General features: G+C 39.5%; 1 protein-coding gene across 38 annotated transcripts in view; it reads right to left on the reverse strand.

Annotated features, from left to right (window-relative positions):
- Positions 1-18,169, reverse strand: part of DLG2 (discs large MAGUK scaffold protein 2) — a 998,920-nt gene that overhangs the window by 11,404 nt on the left and 969,347 nt on the right. For 23 of the 38 annotated variants that reach the window (XM_061457957.1, XM_061457944.1, XM_061457945.1 and 20 more), the window contains 4 exons: positions 13,806-13,905; positions 9,832-9,873; positions 1,645-1,695; positions 818-919 (listed from right to left, as the gene is read on the reverse strand). In XM_061457957.1, the coding sequence (XP_061313941.1) occupies positions 818-919; positions 1,645-1,695; positions 9,832-9,873; positions 13,806-13,905 (295 nt within the window). Of the gene's footprint in view, positions 1-817; positions 920-1,644; positions 1,696-9,831; positions 9,874-12,881; positions 12,928-13,805; positions 13,906-18,169 lie in introns of all 38 variants that reach the window. The other 15 variants (XM_061457959.1, XM_061457960.1, XM_061457952.1 and 12 more) reach the window with 3 other exon arrangements.

The raw sequence follows: 18,169 nt of genomic DNA on the forward strand, positions 1-18,169 counted from the left end.
GTCTACCCTAAATGGAGTGCCCCACATCTAGTGGCAGATCTTTGCCTATGACATATTGTTTTCAATGGAGTTATGACAATAAACCTGTCTTTTTGTTGTAATATCTTCTGGTGTTTACCTCTAATCAATAGCTACAGGCTAACATAAAAATAGGGCTTACCAGAATTCCACTCTTTTTCAGCAGGATCACACACATATCTCAAATACATAATGCATTCCAGATTGTAAATCTAATCCGATTATAGTGATAAAATTAATCACAATCCCATCAATTCAATTTAGCCTTAATTATAAGCCTTAGTCTGATCTCATCTCTAGCAGTTTTAAGCTGGAGTATTTGCAGAGACAACAGTTTTAATTGAAATATGACTGCAATCAGGGCCTGAAATAAGCACTCAGTGAGCTCTAATGATCCAAGATAAAAACACTGCTTTCAGATTAGACAATCTAGATCTACCATCAATCACAAATCACTCCAGATTTTTATTGGTGAATGCTGTGTAATTCAGTTGAAACATTTTACCAATATTTCAAACTTTTATCTTAAGAAACCACAGATTAATTGATTATAAACTGAATAAACGGCTGGAAGGCTCCTTGTTTTAAAATTGCCATAGCTTTTGGGACATGAGAAATTCTTTACAGCCTTTCAGAATCTTTATTTATTTGATCCTTTCCCCTTTTTCTTTCTGATGGACAAATGGCTTTTGAGAAACTTAGCTACATACAGTTCACAGATGCTACTTTCACAGCAATTTACTTAATGCATGGAACCAAGCTCACTCAGCTAGGGAACTAGGAGTAAAATCATACTTACGTGGTACACACGACCCAAACTTATCAGGGAATTCAGATATCAAATCATCGTTGATCCGATCTTTCATAGGACCCAGGATAATCACCGGCCTGGTGTAATTAACTGAGCAACAAAAAGAAAGGCACATTTTGATGATCTTCCTGGCAATAGCAGTAAACCTTCCCAGAGATGCACTAACCAGAGTTGTTGCTTTTATGTATGAAGTGAAAACTTAGGGGTACGTTTTACTGATGAATAATTGATTTATTGACATGGATAAGGAAAATGGAATGAGTACTACTCATTCCGCAGAGCTCTGTGATGGTCCATGCATGTGTAGAGAAATAACTACGTGGAAGTATTTGTATTTGCTATTGCGCAACAAAATCACACCCAAATGCTTGCAGATGGACTCCCTCAGGAGGCATGGAAAGGACAGTGTAGGATTTTTTTCTCCCCAGTTATATGAGTTCATCCCCTATTAAATCAGGTGGATGCGCTCCCATTTTCAGTTGCCTTCCCCTAGATTCATCTACACCGGCTAAGGGCACATATCACATGAGAAAAAAAATAAAGGCTTCCCGTTTAACAAAGTTGCAGTAAATGTAGAAAATCTGCATCAATATTTGGCAGACTAATGATCATACTTATTAGTAAGACTATTAGGAACCGGGGGCTAGCGAGGGAGACCCTTACCTTGTTTGTTTTCTATGCAATAGACCAAGTGGCCATAAAAAGGGAGCCATAGAGAATCTAGGGCTGGCACAGCAAAGCTTACTCCTCTGCTGACCCCAAATTGTGGAATGAGTAACGTAAGGAACAGTGACAGAAAAGCAGATGAAACTTACTTTCCTGTCTTGTGACAGGTTCATAAGAAAGGATGAGGTCTTCTTGGCCTCCTGATGAGAGAAGAAAGAAGAGATTGAAGCTGACAAACAGCACACCAAGTACAAAAGCTTGATAAAATGCTTCACATAGAGACAGACCAGGTTTAACACTTCTCTGCTAATGCTCTCACCTGAACCATTCCAAAGTCCCTCATAATTTCAAGGCGTGGAGACCACTTTTTTCCTTCCCACCCTTCCCTGCTGCATGTTTCAATTGTTTTTGCTGAAATTGGGCTTTTTCAGTGATGGGCAGTAAGGCTTCATTTCCTGATTTTATAGCAAGGCTGTTTGCAAGGATAGTGCACAAATTCAAGATGCAATTCTCTTGCGTGTCCAATCGTTAGGGCCCCAACATGCTGCTGCAGGGCAAACCTACAGACTACCGAAATTGGACAGTTGTGGTCCTCAGAATATACACATCTTGGCTGATCATCCTTCTGTGCATAACCTCCATAGTCTAGTTTATTCACAGCCTGACATCTAGCTATGAGCTATTTTCTGACCCTTATCCTTTCCCTGAACAGAAATCTCACAATGCTGTATCTTATGCACTTACCCACTCCTGTTAGGATGCTGCTTTTTCCTCATGGTGTCATTTATGGAACTAAAGCAGAGAAATTTGCCATGAGAAACAACTGGCACTATATCGACCATGGCTCTGGTGCAGGTGTACAGCCCCACTGCATCATTCTTCTCCCCTCCATGGGAGTGCAGGAGGAGAGGGAGAAGGATTCTTCAACTTAATGCATGAATAATCCCTGAGCATTTCTCTTTCTGGGTCACTGTCACATACTTGTTACCACAAAAGAGCTCTGGTTCTAAATATGACATAGGCTTAGCAACGTTTGAGATTGTGATTTTATTTTTACTCACTTCAGGGTTTGTCTATGAGAAGATCCACAGAGGGATTCTGCAACTAATTTAGATACTACAGAAGAAACAATGTCATAAGGCATACCAGAGCTTTATAGAATAGACAGAGTTGCCTTCATTTCATCTGTTTGCATGCACACGAGCCTCAGTTACATTATCTAGAGGCTGCTGCTAAACTAAAGCATGCACATACAGGGGAAAAGTGCTACCTGGTGCCTGATGGATGACATAGGTAGGATTTAGAGGGGGTACACCTCACCCTGAAGTAGTCTGACTGCTGTCTGAGACATGCTTGAGGCTCCACTAACTGTGTTAACAAGATTGGTATGGGATGCAATGCTTAGCTTCCAAGAAGGTACATGATTTTTGTGGTTTAGTCTTAAGATGACTACTGCCTCATATGATGATAGATAGTTTTTGCGATATATTATGTAGGCAGCTGTGTAAATGTGCAAGAAAGCTTGAAAGCTTTTTCAAGTAAAAAGAATGTAATTAAGGACAATGACAGAAAAAGCAAATAAAAACCTGTACTGATGTGTTAGGGAAGATGAGACCCAGCTAGTAATGGTGCTGAAGCATCATTTTTAATAAAAGGAAGAGATTTAGAAGCTTTTGATGACGAGGGAGCATAATATATGAGAAGTGTGGATAATGGATTTTCCTCTCTATTTGAAAATGTTTGATATTTTAATGACTTGCTTGACTTTGGCTTTTTGCAAATTTAGAACCCTAGAATTATTGTTACACAGGGTTTTATGCATCAGATGTGTTATGTTTCCTTAAGTTTCTCTGAACATTTTAGGGGTGATATAAAAATCAAGATGCTCCATTCCCCTGGAGATGAAAAGATTCACTTTCTGGGCTGGATGAGTATGTGCCTGCGCTGATTGCCCTCCATCCCTCATGAACCAAGACTGAGAATGTCAATCTTAGGGTAGGAGATGAAGCCATCATGTACTGAGCATGTGAAGGGAAGCCTGTTTGTACAAATACATTTGTGCAAAAACAATCTTAAACTTGAAAATACTCATTTGAATGGCATACAGATCTACAGACAGGGATTTCAGTTAATTTCAGAAACCTGTATTGTGATTACTTTTGTCTAAACTAATCCATAGGTACCCTTTGGGGTCAATGGGTGCCAACAGATAGGCAAGTGCTTATTCTAAGACATGAGCCATCTGAGCTATATTAGATGTCTACTTTGGGATGAGAGAGAGTGAAAAGGGTGTGTTTATCATCTCCATTGTCCCATAATGGCAATTAAACAGCAAGGTCAGATGCAGACATCTGCATTTGAACAGGAGAATCAGGGTAGGGGTTATGGAGACAAATGAGCCTGTTATTTCATGGAAGTCTTGTGAAACTGTGGCCATACCAATGGCAAAGAAAGTATCTTCAGCCCACTCAAACTGTCCTGAAGCTTAAGCCATTGGAGAGGGCTGCAGCAAGTAAGGAGAAGCTTTGAGGCTGTCATATACAGAACTTAAAGATAGACATCTTCCTGAGTCAAGGCTCTTCAGCACTGAGTTTCAGACTCAGCATGGAGTGTGAGTGTAGGGAAAGCTGCACCATTTCCACTGGTTTTATAAGGGCTCAGGAAAATCAAGTTCTCTGAATAAAATCCTTCCACTGTCCAGAGAAAATCCTCTAAGTCCTCAGAGGCTAATGCACATGTTAACTGTACCAGCCGGTATTCTTTAATGATCTCTACCCTGTCAGTGCTGCATGGTTCTTAAGTAGTCCATAAAGTATTAAGTATAATGAAGAGCTCTAAAGTCAATCAATAATTGGATTGCTATATTGCGATGGCTTTGAGGTGTGAGACACAGTGTGAAATTCAGCAGGACATGGGCTCTTATTTATCATTTAACTAAGCCTCATTAGCTGCTTAATAAGCACAGGTTTCTTGGCTGGATCTGAAGTCAAAGAAGGCTTAGTTTTCTGTCATCATCATCTAGGTTTTGGGCTAATGTATGAATTACCTGATTGCAAGATCCTGGAGTTCATTGGGTTTTCATCTGCACAGACTGCACTGGACAGTCAATATCTGAGCCTCTATTTGGCTCAAAATCCCTTTCCTGGACCTCTATTTATGTAAGTAAACCCACAATTTTTTGAAATATGCTGATAGTTATGAAAGGCTGGAAATCCAATATGTAAAAAGATCATCAGGAGTCTGAGAATGAACTTAAGACTGAAAGTTCTCTGTTGGCACTGTCTTTATAAGATCAATATAGCTCGTGAGGGCATAATATGAGACTTCAATACCTGTGCCAGTTTGAGTGTGCCTGAATAATATATTAATCCTCAGGGAGTATAAGAGCCAATGTGGGTCTCAATTAATCAGTGGCCTAACATAATAATCAGATGCCTTTAACCTTGTCCTGAGTCTTCAAATCTCATTTCAAGAGTGACTTGCTGACAGAGGGTAAAAGATTTTGTTTCTAAACATTCCCCTTATTTTTCACTTTTAGTCAGGCATTGTCTCTAGGTAATAGATACAATCACAACCAGTTATGCATTTAGGCTAAACAGATGTGGTGACGTGTGTGTAATTTTGATGACAGCGGTAAAAACCTCTACTGAACTACGTGTGAGAGCGTTACAACACATACGCAGTAGAGACACTTGAAAGTCATGGCCATTATGGAAATCATGTCTTGCAAAATAAAACTGATGAGTCCATGGTAAAAAATAAATATGTTCTTAGAAGCTTGTTTTGAAAAAGAAATCAGAACATTTTAAGTTACAGAGCTCAAAATAAACTTTCAATCACGTTTTGATGAGCTGGGTCAGGGACAAGTCAAAGTTAGCTGTGTGCATCCTCATAACACAAAAAGTAACTTTCTGCTAGACCAGGACTTTATATACCACTGCAAACTTGGTTTTACTGCAGAGAACAAGTACGAATCAACTAACAACATTACAGCCTTCATGCCAGCATGGCCGGTGTGATGCAGCAGCAGCTGTGTGGCAGCTCAGCCCCTTCTAGATCAGGCCAGCACTGGTTTCTGGCTCAAAAATCCTTTCAATCTTTTTATAAAGGACCAGATTCTGCTGTCAAATGTGTTTGTGGTTCCCATGTTAATGGATCTGAAGGTTGTCTCTTGGGATAAAGAAAATCCCACTATTGGCTCCAGCTCTTTTGCTTATTATAAACCCAGTGTTGAGCGTCCTGGCAGAAGAAACCAGGTTTACTATCTGCAACAGCCTTGTTGCCAAGAAGTAGTAAAATAATTTTCTCTTGAGCCCACACAGGAGGACTTTCAGTTATATTTTTATTATATTTTGAAATAAAAAGTATCTGATTTCTATCAAGAAGTTGATTTTCTAACCCCTAAGCCCAAGACATGAGCAATACTTCAGCCAAATACTCAGTAATTTAAGCAATATATTCTTCTGAATAAATATGAATGCATCAGAATATCTCCTAGAAAAAGCCCAGTCAATTTGTGACTCCTCTGTTAATCACTGTCCAGGGCACAGCCTGTACAGCTCTCAGGAGCCTTCAGCATCAGTTTGTGCAGTTGTACCCCTGGTTTGGAATGGTTCTAGGTATGATCACGTAGTGCAGGTTTCAACACTAGCTACTTTCCATCATGAGAAGCAAAAGTTAGAGAAACATGTTAAAGCAATTGCCAGAGACCCACTAGAAGAAATGCAGGACACTTCACTCTGAACTCCAACTACTCTGTTTTTATACGGACAAATATGAACATCTGCAGGGGAACACATGGCACTTGTCAGTGATTTCTTATCTGCACACTTTTCTTTGTGCAGACCAAGGTTTCAAGAATAGTAGAATCATGGAAGCATAGAATCATTTAGGTTGGAAAAGACCTTTAACTTCATTGTGCCCAACCATAAACCTAGCACTGCCAAGTCCCACTGAACCGTGTCCCTAAGTGCCACATCTACACATCTTTTAAATACCTCAAGGAACGGTGACTCCAGCACTTGCCTGGGCAGCCTGTTCCAGTGGTCAACAACCCTTTCAGTGGAGAATTTTTTCCTAATATCCAATCTTAACCTCCCCTGGTGCAGCTTGAGGCCGTTTCCTCTTGTCCCCATCACTTGTTACTTGGGAGAAGAGACCGACCCCACCTCACTCCATCCTCCTGCCAGCCAGTTGTAAAGAGCAACAAGGTCCCCCCTGAGCCTTATCTTCTCCAGATTAAACCCCCCAGGTCCCTCAGCCGTTCCCCATCACACTTGTGCTCCAGGCCCTTCACCAGCTCCATTGCCCTTCCCTGGCCCTGCTCCAGCACCTCAATGTCTCTCTTGTAGTGGGCCCAGAACTGAGCACAGGATTCGAGGTGCAGCCTCACCAGTGCCCAGTACAGGGTACAGGATGATCACTGCCCTGGTCCTGCTAAGCACACTATTGCTGACACAGGCCAGGATGCCATTGGCTACCTGGGTACAAGCTGCTTGTGTTCAGCTGCTGTTGACCAACAACCCCAGGTCCTTCTCCAGCCATCACCTTTCCAGCCACTCTTCCACAGTTGCCCACAGTTCAGAAAGAAGTGAGGCAGGCAACCCCTTTACTCCTGCTGGGGAAATAGAGGAGAAAAGTGGCACTGGGACAGGGCACAATCCCATTCAAAACCCTTGAGGTCTCCAGCAGTTTTCAATTTGCTCCCCATGAATTTTTCAGCTTCACTTGTTTTTCCCTTCTTAGTATGCCCCATTTCATAAGTGGGCTGAGGGCTAGATGAGAGTGCAAGTCAACACCTATGGTGTCCTTGTAAAACAACCTGTAGTGCCTCATGTTGTACATACAAATTCTCCTCTAAGTGGCACCACATCACCCTGAAGAACAGCTTTGCAGCGTGGCTGGTTCCAAATAGAGTTAAAACAACTCTATTGTTGTTTTTGGTTCTGTGGCAATGTCTGATGCTGGACCCTGTTCCTAACTATGCAGCTGCAAACAAGACAAGCAGAAATAGTAACTGCATGCTGTCTTAATCCTACCAGGAATGAGCTTTACCTTGAGCACCTTTTGTTTTTTCCCTTTCATACATAAGAAATAAATTAGAAGGCAGTGAGGAATAAGCCTTTAAGAAATGTTCACAGACTAGGTCTGATAATTACTCTTCCCACATGGATATTGATAGGTTTCTGCTGTGCAGTGTCCTCTCTCAACAGTCTCACAAGGTCAGAACTGCAGTGAAGTAAGACAGCTTCTTCATGACAGGTCTCATCTCTTTTGATGCCCTCACAATTTGTTAACTGCTCTCTCTGACCACCCAGTTTTTGTTCTCCTATTTCTCATTCTTCTCTGTTCCTGAGTTGTAACTCCTCTAGGGAAGATTTGCTGCTGTTAGTTGTGTGATGGGACATATTGTTGACATAGGGTAGCTACCCTAGGTCATGCCTTCAAATGTCATGTCAGCACACACCAGTGAATCCTTAGCAAATGGAATTAGGCCCTTTGGGCACTAAGTCCTGGATTTTAAAGCCACTCTTATTTAGCATAACCTGATTGCCTTCCTCTGCTGCTAAATGAGATAGCTCTTCCATAGGCACAGTAGGAAGCCCTGCCTGCATCTTCTCCACCAGACAAAAGTTGTTTGACATAGCAGTTGTGTGTGGGGATCCAGCCCATAGGATGTGAGCTGGATGCTGCTGGGGTGAGACAAGAGCTTGCCCGGATGGAAATCACTCTAGAAGGACAGTGCCTGCCATGGGTAGGTTTTACCCCAACACTACATTTCCTCCTAAGTATCTATGTTCCAGCTAATTTCTCCAAACCAATTCTATCCCCTTTTTGCACCTCAAAACATACACTTTTTTCAAGCTATTGCACAGCCAATGAGGAATTGGCTAGCTGGCCTGTCCTATGATGAAATTTGGGAACTACCTTTTGTTTGGCTGCATCTGGGCACCCCTGTGGAGTCTCCTGTTTGGGAGTCCATCAGGCATGGCATGCACTCAGCCACCAGCCTAGAGTTTCCTCTGGGCTTCTGCCCTGAGCTCACCCTGTAATAAACACACCCGGCAGAGATTTGACTCATGCATACCTTGGAAAACATAACCTATTGACTCATTCCTGGTTGCAAAGTCAGTCTGGGGAAAGAGCACCTTACATTTCAAACATAGCACCCTCCTCCCCTCCTAAGTAAAGGATATATTAAAAGTAAAGCGGTTCAGAATTGGATCTTGGCAGCTCAAGAGCACCTACTGTTTTCTTGTGACTCTGGCAATTGCTTTCCAAGGAAACCTTTGTAATACAAGAGAATACATACTAATTTACCATTTCTGAATTGCATTAGATTAGCTGTTTTACTGAAACAAACCAGTGTTTATTGACAGAGCTCAACTGCTATGCACTCTACCAAGGCTAGTAAGTATGAGGTATGATAGCAATTATTACCTGAATGTATGTGGGTGCTTAGCACAAGTGCTGAGTGACTGGTGGAAAACTTGATTTGCTAAGCAAATGGCTTGAAAGAAATAAACAACTGGGTGATTTAGTAAGCAATCTATAATTTTAATGACCTTTTATTGCCTTTCCAGTCATGTATTTAAGGCCTTATTTTTCTCCTTTTCAACACTTTAAGAAAGATAGTTATATTGCATAAATTTTTGGGTATTACTAATAGTTACTCAGAACAGGCAATCTTCCTCTTGGCTATATGATCAGATAGAGCCTGCAATTCAAACCAAATCAAGTTGCAGGGTTGTGACCTCCACTTACAGGGAATCGATGACATTCAGAGGCAGTGCCTAAAGGGTGAAAGTCTATCTTACCTTTTTCTGAAGACTTCAATATGCATTAGGAAATCTGTACTGCCAAAATGAAGGGCTCAGCAAAATTTCAGGGACTGTTTCCTAGCCCTCCATAAAGGTATGCAGAATTGCAAGTAAAAACTGTGACCTTGTAAAGAGGATGCCTTTTGCAGATTTGACTACAACTGTGTAGCAATTTTAGTCTTTAAAAGATCAACAAGAAACTGCCCCCTCCCTGCTGAAATAAACTTCTTGTCACTAAACTAAATAATCTTGACTTTCATAGCGTATCCAAAGCCAGCTTTGGTTTTATGTCCCAGAATGCATTCCAAATAAAAACCTTCCTCCTCTTATAAAGGTTGCCAGTTTTCTTTTATAGCTTTGCACTCAAGATGCGGTCGTAAATTTGAATTCCAAGCCATTTGCTCCAACTGTCTTTTTAGCATTAACAAAACAGCAGCGAGGGGAGAAACCAAATAAAAGAAACAAAGAGAACAAGCAATGCAAAGTAAAAGGACTCTAATGAAAGCAGTAACTTACTGTAGCTACTTTCACTATCGCTGGCATTAGAAGAAACATGTTCTGCAAGAACAGTACAGCAAATTAAAGAACATAACCAAGCACCACAGAGCTGCAGAAACTTAAAAGAACTGCCACGGTCATGCAAAGGTAGCTGTGCAGAAGGGAAATCAAAACTGTGCAGTGACATCCCCTGAAAACTCTCAGAGAATTTACACAGGTAAAATGAAAGCTTTCTCTCTTGTGATAGAAAGAAATAGTGATACTTGCCATGGCAAAGCCATGTATTTTCTTGATAAGACAGTTAAATACATCTCGGGTAACTTAATTTCAAAGTATATTATGGTCCACTTGAATCTCATGGATATCTTGAGTAATTTTATGAAACCTGAGTGTCTGCTCATATTATTCTGCAGTATCTCTAATATACATCATTCATGCATTGAAGCTATTCCTGCTAAACTTCTAACCTATGTCCATCTTTAATCACTGTGCACTATCCTAAAGGGTTAACAAATTAATATGAAAATGGTTTCCTACCAAATATTGTCACTGTATCTGTTTTACCCTGTCCAAAATGAAAAAGACAAAGCCAATGACAAAATTAAGAAAATAAATGGAAGAAGAATCTTTCTTCAGGCATTGTCTAGCCTCAGGATTTGAGCTAGAGTATGAAAACCTTTGTGAGATGAGTCTGGGTGGTTGAATAGGGATATAAGAACTATGATGATGGGTCAGAGTTGTGGTTTGGGAGGTCTGGTTGTCCTGTTTCTATTATCATATTATTTAAAGGAAGATGCAATCTATATCATGTGGAGCTGCTGTTCTAAAACTGTCAGCAGACTGTTTATGGTCAGTCAGACCATGCTGTATGGTCTCCAGGAGGTCTGCAGAATCACATTAAACAGTGGTTTTAATAGTGTTACTGGTAGAAATGCTGATTACTTTGCACCTGAAAGATCATTTGACAGCTGAAAACTCTTCAGTGGGTCTAGGACCCTTAGAAGTCAATGGCATAATGGATATGCATTTTGGAGTAATCCTGGGTTAATGAGAAAGGCACAGTGGTTAAATGGAGAATGGGTACAAATAAACCACCTCCTGACAAAGACCAGGAGCCAAAATTGTTTCAATATTTGTCATTAAACCAGCAGGCAGATTAGGCAGTGCATGACCCACAACACTAACCCACAACTGCTTCTAAACATTCCCAATGAAAGAAGGAGCTCTTCTAGCAAAAGCTAAGAATCCCCTGGGATGAACCCAGAGTAGACCCTGCAAGAATGCCATGAAGGATGACTATGTGAATAGTGCCAAGACCACTTCTTCCCTGCAAGGTGCTGTGTTTGCCACCCACATCAATGTAATGGCTCAGGGTTCACAGAGTGGGACTGATGGGGTTACTGGAGCAGCAGAAATGGAAGGGGATGCTCTCTGATAAAAATAGCGATGGAAAACTGATCTCAGGCTTAGTAAGAAGCTTTTAAAAATTAAACTATTTTGAAGAAAAGAGTATGCTGACTTTTGGACATTTCACATCAACTTAACAAGGGTTCTGTCAAACTAATATGCTATACGGGCCCTGAAGAACTTTATTAGACAAGAACAAATATCCTTCATTGTAAGAGCTGTCATTAAAAAGCGTATCTGTGTTGAATATTAGTGAAATTTGGATGGGCAGGAACGTCTAGAGATGTGGCAGTAATTGAGAGACAGAGGCAATATTAGCAGAGAAACGAGAGCCCGTATAATACCTCTGTGCTACTTTTCCCTCAGCAATTTGCAGATTTCAGTTCTCTCCTTTCAAATGGTGAATGTTATGGAGATTTGTCTTTGTAAGGACACAGATATTCAGGAGAGTTATCAGATCAGAAGTATTCTCTTTACAGGGAACGATCTGCGTTTGTTGCTAATGAGCTGCCATGACACCTAAAGTAACAGCATGTTTAAAATTCAGGTGGCAGTGACATTTGCTGTCTATCACTGACAAAACTCGTCTGGCAGAACTATTCTCCATACAAGAGATGAAGCTTTCATCTTTAAATTATCTCCCACTGGGTGGCTTAAAGGTAAACCATTAAAATGTCCCCTCAACAAATCAGTCAGAAACAGAATAATCTTTAAAACTGTGTGCATGGATGTGCATTCCTGCAATTAAAAAGCACATATAAAACAGTAGGCAATGCAATGTTAGCATTCACGCACATTTTGCTCCAATTATTTGGTGCTCAAGAAAAAGAATAAGAAAAGACGAAGAAGCAGCCAAACACATGCAAGAGGCATTTTGTTTAAATTATTCAGCTCTGGAGACAGAATATAATGTAGTTCGTTATATAGAAATCAGCTGCAAATATTTCACTCTATACAAGTTTTCTGGTCTAACTTTTGAGGAAGCAAAATTGTTTCTGGGTAATTATCTAACACGTTACTGAAATGCCAAGTCTTGAGACAGGATTGCTGCATCAGAAAAAGAAATGGATTAAGGTTGTATGACAGAGAATAGGTTGGTAATGGTGAAATGGATCCAAAATTAGCTTTGGTGAAAGCATGGTCTTCTCTAGCCTGCAAATGACTTCTTCCATTAATAACAAACACTAATCTAAAATCCAGCAAAGTAACAAACACTCCCATGCAAAAAGCTGAAAATGCATAAGCAACAGCAGAGACTGATTTTCTATTGATCTCCTCAGGATGTGATCAAGTTAAAATGTTTAGCTTTCTGTTTAGATGGAGAGGGAGGGGTTGTTGCTGGAAAGAACAGTCTAGGCAGCAAAACGAGTTCTAGGTATGCTGCTCTACAGAACTGCCATGATGGGAACAATAACATACTGTCAGAAACAAAAGGTGTTATTACAAAAGAAGTGGAAGTGTCTGCTCGATACACTGTATGTTATTTAATATTGTCATGCAGAACAAAATGATTGAAACATCTTTAATGCATTCACAGCTGGGTAACAAATAAAACTCTTTATCTTGTGCATGCTAGGAGTGGAGGGTCCTCAGAGAAGGAACAGAAGCCAAAACAAAACAAAACAAAAAGAGATTTACAGTGACCATTCCTGGGAACTTACTCAGAGTCTTTGTTCCATAACCGTCGTCACCTAATCCGGGGATGTCCTGCACGGAAGTCCCCAGAGAGAGCAATGAGAAAGGAAGAACAGCCGCAGAAGAGGAAGGAAGAAGTCAGTGGAGTTGAAATGGATACTACCATGACTGACCATGTTGATTGAGCAATCTGGATCCCTGCTTTTTCTTTCTGAAACAACTTTAGACCCATGCTTTATGGGAATGCAGCCAATGAAAGAGGCAGTGACCATCATACATGGCTTTTGGAGCTGTGAGGAAGAAGGAATAGCCAGATAAATAAAGTTCCAGAAACGATCCTCACACGATAAATTTAGGAGAGAATTATCATGGAAAAAAGTTAGTATTTGGCTTGGAACTATGTTTTTAATAATGCTGGTTCTCTATACAATTTAAGCAAGCAGTAAACGCCTGGGGAGGTAGACATTCCAAGATCTGATTTACTTCTTTAAGCTGTTAGCATGGTTGCTTCATTTAATTGTTAAACTTTCAGTGAAGCTGTCCATGGCATACAACTCGGTGAATGTCAAAGACAAAACAGAGATTAGACCAGACCTTTTAAACAGTAATAATTTAGTATTGTGAAAGAAAGCCTTATTTTGAGACAGTTCTTATCTGGGAATATTTAATCAGAGACAAATTTGGATTGTGACAGGTGCCACAGCAACTTTGAGAAGCCACATTTGATCTTCCAAAGTTTAAGGTCACTGTTTTATTCCTCTGAAAATGATGTTTCCAGGGATGGAAGGACCAGCTGGATCCAAACTGCAGTCACACATTGGTCACAGTAGTAATACCTGTCCTGCCTGCCTACTACACATATATGCCTAGATGTGTGGGATACTGGTATCATGCGTGTCACCCAATTTTTGTGCTGCTGCATGTGACATCGTCTCCAAGAGGTTACTTACGTTCTGGATCACTTGTTTCCTGCTCACTCTGCTCCTTGCTCTTGTAGAATGGGAATTTTCGTGAAAAGATGAAGTTCTTTTTACGCTTGTCATTGAATGACTGTGAAGGAGAAAAGGCATGGGGCAAAAACAGGGACGTCTAATTGTTGTCACACTCATGCTGACAAAACAACTAGTTTGTAAAAGTGGAGAGAACTGTAGTGACTCAAATCAATCCAAACCAAGCAGCTGCAAAGAATCAGAGGTGGTTGTGGTGAGGTCTGCAGGTTGAAGGCAATGCCTCTGGAGACTGGATTGATTTGATTACAGAGGTCTCAAAGTATGGCCTTAGTCTCCTCATTTGGAAACTATTGTGTTTGGCTTGTTCAGATGAAGGTCTACAGATGGCTCAGCATGCTTTCAGATCAAGCCACTCATCTTTAATCATTGCAGACTGTGCACAGGATTAATTAACTGGCTGAAAAAGCACAGGCTGTAAAGAGGAAAGTGGGTGCTTTTGATTTGCTTCTAGTAGCTACATGAATTCAGCCCTCTGCCAATTAAAATCAAACCTTTTTTTCTTGGTAACTGCTTCTGATTTCATAGTGTTTCATTTGGCCTCTTATTTGACAACTTCTTAAGTGTCTTTTAATGCTTTTTTCTCGCATAACTTTTAAAAACAACATTGTTTTACTTTATACACGTATATTTATTCATTAGGTTCCTCTGGATATGCTTTTAGTTTTATGTGATTTAGAGATGGGATTCTGCTGATAAGCAGTATTTCAATGCACGTTGAGCAATATATATTGCATTAATTCTTCAAACGGGGAATTAATATGGAAGAAATTGTTTTTTTTTACATGATAAAACCTTTGACTTTACAGATAGCCACTAAGGCTCATGGTGCTATGTAATAGCAGGATATGCCTACTTGGGACATTTATTTTAGATGCTAAATGAGGAGTTAGGGTCCCTGTTACAGTCAACTGAGAGCTGTAGATAGTGCTTACACAAAGTGATCTATGCTCTCCTTCAAACAATGTCCTACACTGTTTCCTATACTGAACATATGTAATGCCCCGACACGACCTTACAAGCAATCACCTCCAAGAGAGCAGAGACCATCTTAACTCTTTTAAAGGACCAATCTCATGTGTTTGTCATTGCTAAAGTGAAATAGAAGCAGTATTTGACTCCAAGTTTGAGCTCCAAATTCAGAACATCGTTTATTTTCTTACATTTTGGAAGCACATATATGGAAGCATAAAATGTGGTTTAGAATATGTATTCCTGAAAGATATGAAGTTAGGTCCTGAAAGTCTCTATTAAACCAGTTGTCTACTTGTGTCACGAAAGTTTCATGCCACTTTTACATTTCAAGCATTTAAAAAGTTCAGTAACTGAAAAAGAAAAGGAACAAAAAAAATTGCACACATTGAAGAAATGATCCATGAAAATCTCTCAGAGTATGTGAACATTCAATGTGAAATTAATGTGGATGTCATGCACAAATAATCCAGACAGCATGCAATTTGAAAACAAAGCAAATATGAAAGAAAGCCAGAGAAAGAAATAAATGCACATGAAGGATTAAAGTAATCTATGGATGAAAAGAGGACTGACATGCACGTTACATCACTTTAATGACCTAAAGGATATAATTAAATTAAAATGTGTTTTCTGTGACCATTTCTTTTAGTTTTCCAAAGAAAGGAATGTAGCATGTCAACATTTCCCATTGTGAAAATGTTTATCACGATTCATCTGAATTTGACATTGCAATACTATATCAATACACTTTAAAAGGAAAAAACTATATACAATAACACCTCAAAAAACAAAGGGATTTTAAAATGATAATAACTTCATTGCCAAATGCCATTTCACTTTGGTATTAAAGAGAATCTTATCAAACTGATAAATACACATTCTGTGCTTCACAGAGATTATACAATAAATAACACTTATAAGTATTCTTTTCCATTCCCCCCCAACAGTCTAGAGCAAAAACTTCATAAAGTCCATTTTCACCAGAAAAGCATAATCTTATGCATGTTTTAACAGTATATACCAAATTAAACTGATATATTGCAGTATTATAAAACCTTTTCTCCTTTTGCAGTTTCTAGTACTGGATTGTCTTTTTAATAAGATATCATTCCACTCCATTTAGACAATCAAAATCTGGCAGTTCATAGCAGGTTACTATTATGTCCAACTCTGTCACTGCATTTACACTACTAAAACTCCTTGTTCCTAAAATAAAGTGGACTTTTAGTTTATTAATAGGCATAAGCAAATGTTTATGCATGTGCTAACATTTCTGTAGATTAATCAATGTGTATATTCATGTTAATGACCATATGCACTATCATAGTGTAATCAGAGGGTTTATATTTAACATAATAAAGAAATAGTAAAATATAAACCACTGAAATTGGTCTGATCTTGAAAGCTTCTAGAAATAATCAGTCCTTGGCATTAACTAAATGGGCTTACCAAGTGTTTATTTCCTTGTACATTAAATGCATGTTGCTTCCTAAGAACCAAAGTAAGGAGCCTTGATTTTGGTTTTATATCCAATATAAATGTGATTAAACTCAGGCTAATGGTCTTTGCTTTAAGGATATGAAATCCTGCAGAGATACCCAGCAAAATGCTTCTTCCTGATACTGCAATATATATCTGCAATGTATATAATGAGATAAGAAGGCTGGCAAAGAGAGGAGAGGGAGACTCATACAGAACAAACCATGTTTTTATTTGGCACAGTGTTAATTCCAGATTTTGTTCTGTTGGTGGAGTGAAATAGCCATAGGATATATCATATAAACACAGACTCGTCTGGGTTGGAAGGGAGCTTAAAGCTCATCCAGTTCCAAACCCCTACCACAAGCAGGGATGCCTTCCACTAGACCAGATTGTTCAAAGCCCCATCCAACCTGGCCAAATGAGAGAGAGGTATTTGCCTACAAATCTCAGCCCAATGAAAAAGTTGCATGCAATTGGGATTGAAATTGTGATACCAAGCTTAGGCTTGATTCAACAGTCTTTATGAAGGCAGAGTTTCTGAAAACCAACAAAGAAGTGCCTGAAAATGGGTTCCTGTATAAGTCACCATTTCTTTGCCATGAATACTGTAAAACCCTGTAATGGCAAATAACTCGGGCATTTAGGCTGCAGTGAAAAACCTGTACAATAAATTACTTTTATACCTCATTGGCATCAGTTCACACAGACTACCCTTAACCTAGGAACTGACATTAGAAAGGACTTTGAATAGACAAGTGCCTAAGACTAAAAAGCAAATGAAATTTTCAAGTGCTGCTTGATAACTGGGCAGTGAGGGTCATTCTTCACAACATCTCAACTGTGACAAGAAAAAGAGTCTTTTCTCAGTAAAAAGGTGAGAAAAGCTTTCACTGTTGTCCTGGCTTGAATCCTTGTTTGTTACTACTTAGGCATAGCCTGTCTTTTGAAGAAGCCAAGAAAAATTTGTGATATGCACTCTTGTTTCCCCAAACATCCCCAGATGTCCCCAGTTATGCAAGTCTGGCTTACACATGGCTTCCACTTCCCTGGTTGTGACAGACATGAAGACACTGTGTGTTTCTTCTTCTTAAGAACTCCCTTTGGTATTTTTTGTGCCAACATTATTTCTGTAACCTAAATGCTTTTCCCTGTGTGCAGCAGCCATATGGATGTTCCTAATCAGCTAATAGGATAGCGTTTTTATGGAGGAATTCTTTATGTAACATTGAATAAACAGTCCAATTTCAAAATTTGCTTTATAGTGGTAAACCTCACAAAGAACAGTGTATCAGTAATGTGATAGCTGTACCATAGTGCAAACCATATTGTTTACTTGGAGCTTCTTCCCAGTTGTAGCAGATACATACTGTTTAGTGCAGATGTGCTCTTGACAGCAGTTGTCCCCTTTACGCTTGCAGAAGAGCCTATGTTGGGCAAGATTTCTTTTGATGCTCTAAAAGCTCTAAAAGCAACTGTGACTTCTAAAAGCCATTAAACTTCTAAATATGTTGGGAATGCTTTTTCTATTTCATTTAACTGATGCTAATCCACAGTCAAGAGGTAGGAACCAGTGTTTGGGGATCACCTGGGAAAAAGCTGTTCCAGAGCACTGGCTGTGAAATTCTTTTAGACAGGGAGTAGGTGAATTTAATTTACCTCCTATTTTTAGGAAGGTTTGAGCTAAGCTTTAGCCTAGTTTTTGTTATAGATTTATCTATGTGAGTTTTATTCTGAGATTGCTCAAGCAGCATATATAAGTTCATTCATTTTACTCCTCATCTACACAGTCTCTTTTACTCTTTAATACCTTGTTTTGATCTAAATTAAATGAAAAGCCTTCACTTGTAGAG

The sequence above is a fragment of the Pezoporus flaviventris genome, unplaced genomic scaffold (assembly GCF_033815535.1).
Source record: "Pezoporus flaviventris isolate CSIRO_AGI_PZ_B2104156 unplaced genomic scaffold, CSIRO_AGI_Pfla_v1 ptg000025l, whole genome shotgun sequence".
NCBI classification, from domain to species: domain Eukaryota; kingdom Metazoa; phylum Chordata; class Aves; order Psittaciformes; family Psittacidae; genus Pezoporus; species Pezoporus flaviventris.